Here is a 12223-nt window from a genome sequence, read left to right on the forward strand (position 1 = left end):
CGCCACCACTGCCCGGCCTAAGAATTTTTTTTTTTTAAGATAGGGTTTCTCTGTGTAGCTCTGGCTATCCTTGAACTTGCTCTATAGACCAAGTTGGCCTTGAACTCACAGACATCTACTCTCTCTCTGTCTCTCAAATGCTGGAATTAAAGACATGGGCACCACTGCCAAGCCAGAAAAATATTCTTAACATGCACAGAATATTGGGGTGATTATTCCTAAACAATACAACAAACATTCACAAACATTTACATTGTATTACTTAATGAATGATCTAGAGATGACATACTATACAGTAGGGAGCTAGTGATTTAACTCAGTGTAGAACACTTGGTTCTCAGTTCCTAGTGAAAGAACACATCTGTATGTTGGGACTCTTCTGGAGCTGGATTCACAGGTGCTTGTATGGCCTGAAGTGGGTGCTGGCAACTGAACTCAAGTTCCTTGGAAGAACAAGAAGCACTCTTAACTGAGGACCCACCTTTCCAGTCCCCCCCAGAATCTTTATAAAATTAGTTTTGGTCACACCCTTACATACATTACTAAACAATTCAGAGGCACACTCTCCACATTTTTCTAGATTTCTTTTGGGGTCTCAAATGACCATTAATCAGTTTCTGTAATTTATTTTCTACATTCTCATCTTCCATGTGCTTTGTGAGAACTAACTACATGCCTTCGGTGCTAGGGCAGTTTTAATAAAAAGAAAGTTCCTGTCCTCGGGAAACACATTCTATGTGAGAAACAATTTTTTTAAATTTAAATAATCTGTTGGGTGCGGGGCATACACATTTAATCCTAGCACTCAGGAGGCAGAGGCAGGTGGGTCTCTGTGAGTTCGAGGCCAGCCTGGTCTACAGAGCTAGTTCCAGGACAGCCAAAGTTACACAAAGAAGCCGTGTCTTGAAAACAAACAAACAAACAAAAATTTAAACAATCCACACGAAGCCTGAAGATGTAGCTCAATGACAGACCGCTTGAGTGCTCTCTTACTCACGTCTCAAGCCCCAAGACAAGTGGCTGAGGTGCCTATTTAAGCAGACCTGGCTGCCAGGTTCTCCCAGAGTCCCTCAGTCTCTACCTATTACAAGGTATGGCGGGCCTACCCTGGGCTGCCCTTCCCTATATAATCCAGCCATTTTGGTTACCTGGTCTCTTCTCTTCCTCCCCACGCTCCTCACCAGGCTCAGCTCAGGGTCATGTTAACTCTGGACTCTGGCTATGCCTCTGCCTCTGCTCTCCCTCATATCTACAATAAACCTCCTGCTTCATCATACTAGAAGTCATGTCTTTCCTTTTGTATTTTTTTTAAATTAATTCAGGACGTGGGTTCTTTGCCCAGCTCCACCCACACAAAATCTACTTGATTGAGGTCTGACTTAATAAGAAAAACTTAAAACATCTGAGCTGGGAAGAAAATCGCAGCTCGACAGAGACGTTTTGTTTTTCTTTCTCTTATGAAGTCCTTCCGCACTACAAAAAGACGTATAGCCAATCAGTTTGCACTACCTACCACCCGAGCGCAGCATGGCCGGTCGCTTCCTACCGGAAGCTCCGCCAAACTCCTCCCCTTCCCCTTAGAGTCACCTCTCAGAGTCTTCCAGGACTGGATGAGCCCGGCTGCCAGTCCTCAGGCTCCGCCCCTCCCTGGGATTTTGCCCCTACCAGTCCTCTACCGGAGGGGGAGGAATTTGGAGGCGGCTTCCGGTCTCGCGATGGACTCTCATCCCGCGGGAAGGGAGGACGCCCGTCTATCCGGGTACGGTGGCCTAGGTGAGGGAGGGGGCGTGGCCGGAGCGCGGAGTCCCGAGAGTATGGGGGCGGGATCGCGCGCCCGGGGCGTACGCATGCGCGCAGGCGGCCGGCGAGGCGGGGCGGGGCTGAGAGAGGAGGGGGCGGTGGCTGTGGTGGCGGTGTCGTTAGCTTCGTGGCGCGGACGGTGCGTGGTGGCGCGGGCGGTGGTGGGAAAAGCACCTGGGGTGGCGTGCGTGGGGCCGGCACGACCCCGCGACCCGCGTGGGGCCGACCCCGGGAGCCGGCGCTGACCGGTTCCTCGCCGCACCTCCGGCCGGAGCCAGGGGCGCGCGCCGCCAGGGAGGCCGGGCTGTGCCCGTGTCGCCCGGGTGACGAGGGCCGCGCGGAGCCGCTTCTTCCCCGCGAGGCGCCGCGTGGACGCGCGTCCCCGCCTCGGCCGGTCGCGTTTGTCCTCCACGGGCTACGGGCCGGGGTCTGAGGGGACGCGACTGCAAGGGCGAGGCGAGGCCCTGGTCTGGCGAAGCCCGCGCGGTGAGCGCTGCTCGACCGCTGTCGAGCCGAGAGGGCGGTTCTGGTTTCCGGAGGCCGGTGTGGAAAGCCGGCGGTCCCCGGAGTTGTTTCTTGGGCTGGGAGGGTGGAAGATCTCCGAACTAGTCCTGGCAGGTGGTCATGTCGGCGCGTGAGCAGCTGCAGATTTAACGTGAGGTCTCATTGCACAGAGGATTTTTGCATTCCAGCCAATGGATCGAAGGCGTTCTGCCCACGGAGTTTAGGAAGACTTTACCCGGTACTTAGGTAGTGCTGAGGATACTGTTCCTGCCAAACGCTGCCCTCCGACTCACACCAGTGTTCATTTTATAGGCATAATGGTTATGAAAGCTGCTGTGGATGAGGATGACTCAGGGTGGGAGCTAAGTGTCCCTGAAAAGATGGAAAAAAGTAGCACAAGTTGGGTGGACATAACCCAGGATTTTGAAGATGCTTGTCGAGGTAAGTTTGAATATTTTGACTATTGGTTTAAAGTCGGACAGGATAAAGTAAAATCGTATTTGTGTTTTCTCAACTTTACCTTTTTTTTTTTTGAAAAAAAAAAAAAAAGCTAAACAACCCTGTGATTTTTACCAAATTTGTAGTCGTTTTGTTTGTTTTTGAGAAAGTCCTGTAGCCCAGACTGACAAGGAAGTCTGCTGTGGAGGATGGCCCTGAATTCCTGCTCCTCCTGTACACGCTGAGATTGCACACATCGTAGGCTCAATGTTGAGCTCTTCGCTCTCTAAGTTTGGTGTAAAGCCTGTGTGTATTTGGTAAAACATTAAATACAGATGTCAAGGCATGTTTTAAAAAGATCTTGGTTTATGTATTTGCATATGTGTGAGGGTGCAAACACCTGTGTGCACATGGGTGCCAGGATAAGGTATTGGATCCCCTGGAGTTGTGGTTACAAGTCTTTTCTGGAATCCTGGCCTTTGCTGGTCCTCGAGATTGTGCACCAAATGCTCTTTAACTGCTGAGCCATCTTTCCAGCTCCGAGGCACTTCCCCCCCTAAATCCTTCTGACTGTAACAGGTCAGATAATGGTCAGGACTCGAAATGCACACTCAATCCCAGCAGTCTAGAGGCAGTGCAAGGCCAGCCTGGTCTGTACAGTAAGTTCCAGACCAGCCAGGGCCACACAGTGAGAGTGAGACCCTGTCCAACCAGAGAAGAAGAAAAAGATGCCGACATAACCATAATGTCTGGCTGTGCGAGCACTTACTGTATTGGGCTAAAGAATTGTTGCTTGTTGGAGGTGTAAAAATGATCCCATCCTGTCACTCTCTTAAGATCCTCAGCTGGCTTCCTGTTGGAGTAAAGTTCAGACTCCTTTTCCAGGGTTCCCCTGCTTCGTGCCCAGGTTCCATTTTCTGCCTTTGCTCTATCCTTTCCCGTCACCCTCTTGTCGCTGAGCGCCAGGCTGCCTTGCCAGAGCTCGGTGGGTCTTGTTTACTCCATCTTCACTTTCCTCAGACCCTCAGATACTGAGCCACTTCTGTGTTGTTTGTTACCTTGCCCACGAAGGACAGCTGTAAGCCATTCAGCTAAGTGTATCTCAACTGAATCACCGTGTTTTACTTTCTTCAGTGTTTAGTCTGTCAAAAGCCATAATTGTAGTTATTTGTTGCTTTTTGTCAGCCTTACTACCATGAGGAATTTTGATAAGGGCAGAGATCATGTATAACCCTAGACCACAGAGCTGTGTATGGCATGTAGTAGAGTCAGTGTTTGGGAATAACTGGGTTTAGTGGATACATTTGTAGTCCAAGCTACTCCCATGTTCTGGTCAGGAGGATCACTTGAAACCCAGCAGTTCCCTTGGAGAAACGTAACTTCCTTCTATAACGAATAAGCACCCCTCCCAGCAGTGTCTAGAAGTAAGTGATTGTAAATATGAGCATGTCTGTTGTTGAAAGGAGAGACTGAAGGATGAGAGGAAGGAACAAGCACCAGGGAAAGCTTGAATTTCAAGAGAAGGATGGGTTCAAGATCTTGGTAGTGAGAGAGGATGTAGAATATACTGGTGCTGGGGTAAGAAAAAGACAAACGAAAATCTGGTTAAGGTGAAGATGAAGGTAAAGTGGTAAGCTCAGATGTTAAGGCGTTCACTCCTGATCCCTCTCTTTCTAAGGCCAGGTCTGTGGTAATAATAACGTGTCTTTGAAGGGGAGGCGTGAAGACTGGCACGGCACTGGCCATAGCGGAGGCCGGCTGAGCATAGCCATCCCGTTAGGTTTGAACTGCATGTCCAGTTGAAGTGTCTCAGGTTGTGGAGAAACCTACGTGTGTGCTGCTGTATGTCTACCAGGAGACCTGTGTGTATGTGGTAGTCTTTATACTCAGGTCTGGGTGATCACATGGCTCACGTGTGTCAGTGGGTGCTGGTTTTGTTTTGTCTTTTAAAATAATTTGTATTAGAGGGCTGTTTTCATGAATCTAAGTAGGGAAGTTGTATCTTAAAGGAAAGGCCATATTTCTGAAAGTGAAGATGAGGAAATTACCCTAGATTGAGGTAAACCATTTGAGCCTGGGTTCATTGAGAATTTTGTTTTGGGATACCCAATAATTCTGCCTGGCTAGAGAACAACTTTTAGGTGAGATTCTTGAGTGCCATTCTTTTGTCTTGTTGGTGTGAGCTTGTTTTCTGGGCAGTGCAGAGGGTTTTGAGCCTGAAACTGAGAAAGTAGTCTCCTTGATGTATTTTTAAATATTTAATGCACTAATTTAACGTTTAGCATTTAGAATAGCAAGTTACTTCATCACACGTTTACACATGCTCAGTTAACCTCACTACCTAGCTCTCCTCCTTTCATTAATGCCTGCTTCTGCCCTTTTGTGGTTCCTTTTCTAGTTCCATGACTTCCATGCACTTCCTCAGAAACACATTAAAATTGGAAGCTGGGATCCCCATGTGAGACAATACATTTGGTATTTGTCTTTGACATCACTTAGGCTGCTTTAGAAGCATTATTGGAGTACCACCGTGGGGTTTGACTGGTTTGGAGTGATATATGAAGGTTGGGTTTAAGACGATCTCTGGTTCATTTTAAACCTCAAGTTTGAAGACTGTCGTTTCACACCCACACCCACCCGTCTCTGCTGCCTTTTTGCTCCCTTCCTCTGTGCTGGGATGGAATGCTAGGTGCGGAACATGCTGGGTGACCGCTCTACCGCTCATCTCATGAACACCGTGTGGATTAGCAGTTTACTCAAAGTGTTCTGTACATTTAAGTAAATTTGAATCTTTAAATGTGATTTTAACATTGTTCCTCTCACAACAAAGACTAGATGAAGACGTGGTCTTAAAACAACCAGAGAGGCAGCAGTTGTTTCTGTGAAAAAGTTTAGAATATGGTAAAACTATATTAGTAATTTAAAAATGATTTTTAAATTTATAATTCTTAATGGAATATTAAGAGGGTTGTTGGCTTGTTAATTTTCAGTCTTTTTTTTCTCTTCATCTACTTTATAATGTTCTTGAGAGCACCATTATAACTGAGTGGACAACAGTCCTTAGAGAACGCATCTTAGTAATCGAGCTGGTTTGCCCCTGGTCTGGACTAACTGTGGTACTGTGGTACTGTGGTATTGTGACTCAGTAGTTTTCCACTTTGTCTCTTTCAGAGCTGAAGTTGGGAGAGCTGCTTCATGATAAGCTGTGAGTGTCGTGTCCTCTGAGACTGTAACACTTTAATCTTTTTTCTCACATAGATTAGTTCTTGAAGTCCAAGTAAAGTTATGCTTCAAAGCTGTTAAAATGAGTTATAAATACAATTTCCACTTGGGTGAGCTATCTTAAGTGGCTGACCTGGTTAAGACAGGAAACATGAGACTGTGGGATTCTTTTTATGAAGTTGAATATACTCAACATGGGATTTCTTGAAGAAAACTATCAGGTGTATGTCTAGTGTGGTAGATTTATTGATGACTAAATGCTAGTGCGGAAGAAAATCAAAGATCTCCAAGTGAAACAAAGAAAAGGAAGTACTGGCTTATTTTTTTTTCTGTTTATTCCCCCACTGTGCTAGAAACATGCTGTGGCCAGGCTGCTTCGGGGTGAGGACTATAAAATCTTGAATTAGCAAGTAGATTAAATTAAACAGTTTTTGCTGGAGGAACAGGAAGAGACTTATTTTGCTCTTAAAACCTTAGCATGCAAAGACTCATCTAGAAAGCTTTACAAATACCTGCTGGATCTAAGTTGCACATGTCCTAAGTCAGCTTGAGAAGAGTTTGAATTTGCAGCAGCTTCTCTCAGGTGAGATAACTTGCTAATCCATGGGTTTTTCTTGCTGTGAAGAGACATCATGACCATGGTAACTCCTAGAAGGAAACCATTTAATTGGGGCTGGCTTACAGTTTCAGAGGTGTAGTCCATTATCATCATGGTGGGGAGCCTGGTGGTAGGCAGACATGGCACTGGCCGCATCTTGCCTTACAGGCAGCAGGAAGTCGACTGAGACATTGGGCAGTATCCTGAGCATCGGAAATCTTAAAGTCCGGTCCCACAGTGACACACTTCCTCCAACAAGGCCATATCCACTCCAGCTAAGCCACATGTCCTAATAATACCACTCCCTATGAGATTATGGTGGCCAATTGCATTAAAACCACCACAAGAATTTAGAATATTTCTGCAGTTGCTTTTCCTTTATAGCTTGTAGATTATCAGAGAAGAGGTTTTGTTTGCTTGTTTTATAGGGTTAGAACTTGTATCTGATTTATTTTTCTTAAATTATATAAACATACATTTGCATTTTCCCATGTGATGAGTGATTTTTCTCAGCTGTGTTGACTGGTGTTTTCAGTAGTGTGAAATTCCTTCTTTTTGGTAATTTCCATAGGATCTGTTCTAGATTTTTTTTTTTATTCTTAGTTTATAGCATTCTTTGGTAGTTGTTGAAGCCAAATTGTGCTATATTTATTTTATTGACAAAATTCTCTTACATTCTTGAATGCTTTCCTTTTTAACTTCCAGTACTTTTTGAAAAGGTACTATTCTGGTCATTCTTTTGGGCTTCGGTCAGCCAGTCATCTAATGTGTGTGAGAGAGTTGTTTCTGCTGTACTGTGAGCAAACGCCAGAGGGTCCTGACCTGAACCTCACATTAAGGTCATGGCAGGACGCTTGTCCTCATGGAGTTCAGTTTGTGCTTTCAGACCTGGGAACTGAACACAGGCTTTGCCTCTGAGTCACATCACCATTCCTTAAAGCTCTTTTTTATGTCTTTCTGTTGGGTGGAGTATATGTGTGCTGCCGAAACAAGCCCTCTATTGATTTTATTTAAGAGAAATCATTTAGAGTGATGGAGTGATGGGGTGTTGCAAGGAGAGGCTGCTTGTTGGTCCCAGCTGCTTTTAGTTTTTTAAAAAAATGGACTATGGATGTTCTTATTTTTTTTAGAGGAAGTGGTGTGGGACCATGGTCTGTATTCTGTCAATTATATTTTAAATAAACACTGATTGGCCAGTAGCAAGCAGGAAGTATAGGCAGGACAACCAGACAGGAAGTAGAGGCAGGTCAAAGAGAGCAGGAGAATTCTGGGACGAGGAAAGCCCATTCCTCCACAGTCCTAGCCCAGCCACAGAAGAAGCAAGATGTGACTGCCTCACTGAAAAGGGTAGTGAGCCATGTGGTTAACATAGATAAGAATAATGGGCTAATATAAGTTATAAGAGTTAATAAGAAGCCTGAGCTAATAGACCAATCAGTTTATAGTTAATGTAGACTTCTGTGTGGTTTCTTTGGGACTTAAAGACTGCGGGAACCTGGCAGGACAGAGAATGCCGAGAACAAATGACCCACGTGAACAACTGCGTCCACAGAGAGCTTGAGAGCTTGGGAAGTTACTCTAGACAGAAAAGAGTTAATCGTGACTTATTGATAGTAGCATTTTCTCAGATGGGCCCACAAGGCTCCAGATGAAGGCGAAGTTACAAAACAATCCCACACCAGCTTGGGATTATGATTAATAAAAGGGTTATTTAAGGGGAAAGCTTACAGATCACTGTCCTAGACAACAGCCCTCTGAGCGAACAGGAACAGAGTCTAGCAGCGGGAAGCAAGGGAGTGAGAGCAGGGCTACCGCTGCTTTTTTAAAGCAAAAGAGACCACGCCCATGTGGGCTGGTATCTTAAAGGTTATTGGCTGAAGGAGCAGAACGAGCACCCGCAGCAATGGGGTAGTTGTCAGTAGTTTGGTCAAGGTTTTAGTTAAGCCTCATCTTTTCCTGTGATCTTTTGAGGCATGCCTCAAATCTTTGTAATCCATTTTCAATATATAGTTACTATTTTTCATGGTGAGCAATTAGAATTTCTGGATTGTTTTGCATTACATAAACACCAAAATTTTGAACTTTGAAAATCGATTAGGTATGAAGAAAATGGAGCTACAATTGGGGAGATGGCTCAGTTGGTAAAGTGTTGGCCTTGTAAACATGAAGGCCTGGGTTTAATCTCTAGAGCCCTGTAAAATCCCTGCGTGAGTTTGTAATCCTAGAAATGATACGGCAGAGACAATGGAATCACTAGGGGATTGCTGGCCACTCGGCCAGCTCAAGTGGTGAGCTCCAGGCCAAGGAGAGATGTGTCTCAAAGGATGACCCCTGAGCCTGTCCTCCAATACACACACACACACACACACACAAAAGATAACATGGAAAATGAAAAAAATTTCACATGATAACATTTTAAAATGAAAGAAAGTTATTTAAGGAACGTAAAACCATCTGACAGGGGTAGATCTCTTTCTTCCGAAAGCTGCTGGTCCGTATCCTGTTGAGGAAAATGTAAAGATGCTTCTGTTCTTTCCTCCAGAACATGTAAGATAATTGTATGGTGAATACATGAATTTTTGCACTAAATGATGATTAATTGAAATGGAAGTTTTAGCAAATTAGACAGTAATACAAATAAATACATGGAATACTGTAGTTTTCAAAAGTACCATGATAATTTTTGTACCGTTTTGGAAATCTGGGTTTAAAAACAGCTTGTGGGTTCATTTATTTGTAGATTTGGCCTTTTTGAAGCCATGTCTGCTATTGAAATGATGGATCCCAAGATGGATGCTGGTATGATTGGAAACCAAGTAAATCGGAAGGTTCTCAATTTTGAACAAGCTATCAAGGTAGTTATTGTATTTTTGTGTGTCTCTGGCTTTTAAAACATACCTTTTTTATGTTAAAATGTGCTCGTCCAGGCAGTGGTGGCGCATGCCTTCAATCCCACCACTTAAGGCAGAGTCAGGTAGGTCTTGTGAATTTGAGGCCAGCCTGGTCTACAGAGCGAGTTCCAGGACAGCCAGAGCTACTCAGAGAAATCCTGTCTTGAAAAGTCAAACCAAAATAAAAAACATGCTTAATACTGAAATCATACAGACTGTTCAACTGTATTCTTTTTTTTTTAATATTTATTTATTATGTATACAATACTCTGTCTGTGTGTATGTCTGCAGGCCAGAAGAGGGCACCAGACCCCATTACAGATGGTTGTGAGCCACCATGTGGTTGCTGGGAATTGAACTCAGGACCTTTGAAAGAGCAGGCAATGCTCTTAGCCTCTGAGCCATCTCTCCAGCCCTCAACTGTATTCTTAAAAGCCTCTCAGACACAAGATTAGCAGTGATCTAAAGCAGGCATGATGGTACTTTCCTATAGTTTCAGCACTTGGGGAGGTAGAGGCAGGAGGATTGGGCGTTTAAGATTGTCCTCGGCTATATAGTGACTTCGAGATCCGTCTGGGCTTTGTTAAACTTTGTCTATATATATATTAGTTACCAGTCTCAGTTAAAATCTAGAAGTTAATGACCTGAGGTTCTCATGAACTTGCTCTAGATTGTCCACTTGTGTATTCTTTGAATTGATTTTGAAGGCATTTGAGTATATATATTCAGGATATTTGACTCAGATACATTTCATGTTGTAATATACTGAGATGCTGGGGTAGAATTGCTGTGAGGTCCAAGCTACAGAATGAGGCTATATTAGGGGTGGGGGGGGACGACAAACGGGAGCAGGGAGTAAATGAGATAAACAAAACTAATTTTGAGCCAGTAGGCAGTAGGTAGCATATGCCTGTCATCCCAACCTGGGCTGTGTGATTTTGACTGTGCTTTAGAAAATACTTAACGATTTGACCTCTCTTCCTCCTGCTGCCTTTCCTTCCTTCCTGGAGACACAGTCTCATGTAGTCTCATTGGCATTGAGCTCCTGTTCCTCCTGACTTCACAAGTGCTGGGCTATAGACCTGAGACACTGTGTGTAGAAATACTGAACTTTTTATTATAAGGACCTTTATTGTTTTAAATTAGACTTTGATTTTTCTTATTCAAGATTTAAGATAAATTAATAGACTTATTTAAGATACGTGGTTTCTTCAGTGGTGTGTTAAAGTTGACAAAGTGCATATGTCAGTTCAGCTCTTGAGAGGTTGAGGCAGGAGGCTCAGGAGTCCCAGGTCTTCCATGAGTATCATAGACAGAACAAGAAGCAAAATTTTGTTCCTAAGACCAAAAAAATGAAGTTGATGTCTTGGTTTTATCAGATATTACTGTTTTCTTTGGATTATTTTTTTAATAAATAACTAGTTTTAAAATATAAAATACAAGTGTACATACTAATTTTCTTAACTTTCTGTTTTTATGCTCCCTCCTTTTTAGGATGGCACCATTAAAATTAAAGATCTCACCTTGCCTGAATTGATAGGAATAATGGATACGTGTTTTTGCTGTTTGGTAAGAATTAAAACAAGATTGTTGGTTAATTAAACTGTGGCTTACCCGAATCTTTGAATGTAAAGTGTGTGCACCATGTTGAATATGAAATTATGCACTGTCAGGCCTCAAAAAGTCAACACAGGATCCACAGACTAAGTTAAACCACGGAAGACGTGTTTCACCTAACAGCTGGCACTGCTCTGGCCATGGTGCTGTCAAGTGGGTGCTTTGTTTTGGTGAAGATAAAATTACAGCCATTATCCACAATGCTCTCTTTTCAAGCTATCAGGGAAATGTGTAATTGAGGTCCCGTGAGATGAGTCCAGTTGAAGCAGAGGGAGGTGTGGACTGGCTTTGGGGGTCTGCTTTGCTGCTGTCCTGTGCCACACACATACTCTGGAGACTTGTCTGTGCTGGGTGCGTGTCTTCTGGCAGGGTGATCCAATTGTAGTAAGGTCCCGTGTTTTTGTAGCATCTGATTGGTCTGTTAGGCAGTGTTGGTAATGGGATGTGTCAGAAGCACATGCACATGAGTTGTTGACATGTACTGTTTCTCCCCTTCATCTTGCTTATTTCAACATATTATTATGCCTGAGGCTGCATTGCTGAAGGGGTACAGCCAGAATTCTGTCTGTCTTGAAAAGGTTTTTTATTACCTTGTAGCAATACTATTCCTAAAGGAATATGGAAGCCCAGGGAGGATTGCTGGGAGTAGATATGCAAAGACACATGCTGGTGACTCGTCAGAGTCTCAGGGTGGTGTTGTAGGACAGAGGAGGTCTGAGAACCCAGTAGGGACTAAGGAGAAGTAGACAAAGAAGTCATACTGGTACGGGGTTGACCAGACTGTTCACAGGCAGAGCAGAGTTGAGCGGCACCTGTATGAGACTCTGGGCTTTAGCGAGGCGTGGGTTCCATCTGGGGATACTCTGTACAGCCATTCTAGTTCACACCCCAATCAGAACACTTCCCACCATTTCTGACTGTGTCTTCTAGGAACGTGTGTTTTCAGTCACATAGTTCTTGGGTTTTAGGATAAACCTGGGGAAACGTATTTACATGTGTTGACTTTGTTTACTTGCATGTAGAAGGAGGAAAATAACCTCTTTTCTAAAAGGACTAGAGAAACATGAGATGAAATATATGAAAATATCTAGCATAATTTGGGGAGATGGCAGTTAGTACTGACTATTGTTGGCAGTCCAGCCTGTAGATTATG

General features: G+C 44.1%; 1 protein-coding gene across 2 annotated transcripts in view; it reads left to right on the forward strand.

The window, feature by feature from the left end:
* The first annotated feature begins 1878 nt into the window (after nt 1–1878).
* Nucleotides 1879–12223, forward strand: part of Naa35 (N-alpha-acetyltransferase 35, NatC auxiliary subunit) — a 43269-nt gene continuing 32924 nt past the window's right edge. Inside the window, exons 1-5 of one of the 2 annotated variants that reach the window (XM_038333674.2) lie at nt 1879–1939; nt 2617–2745; nt 5914–5947; nt 9303–9417; nt 10948–11022. In XM_038333674.2, coding sequence (XP_038189602.1) covers nt 2622–2745; nt 5914–5947; nt 9303–9417; nt 10948–11022 — 348 coding nt within the window. In that variant the 5' untranslated portion in view covers nt 1879–1939; nt 2617–2621. Of the gene's footprint in view, nt 1940–2616; nt 2746–5913; nt 5948–9302; nt 9418–10947; nt 11023–12223 lie in introns of those variants that run through there. The other variant, XM_038333675.2, reaches the window with a different exon arrangement.

The sequence above is a fragment of the Arvicola amphibius genome, chromosome 6 (genome assembly GCF_903992535.2).
Source record: "Arvicola amphibius chromosome 6, mArvAmp1.2, whole genome shotgun sequence".
NCBI classification, from domain to species: Eukaryota; Metazoa; Chordata; class Mammalia; order Rodentia; family Cricetidae; genus Arvicola; species Arvicola amphibius.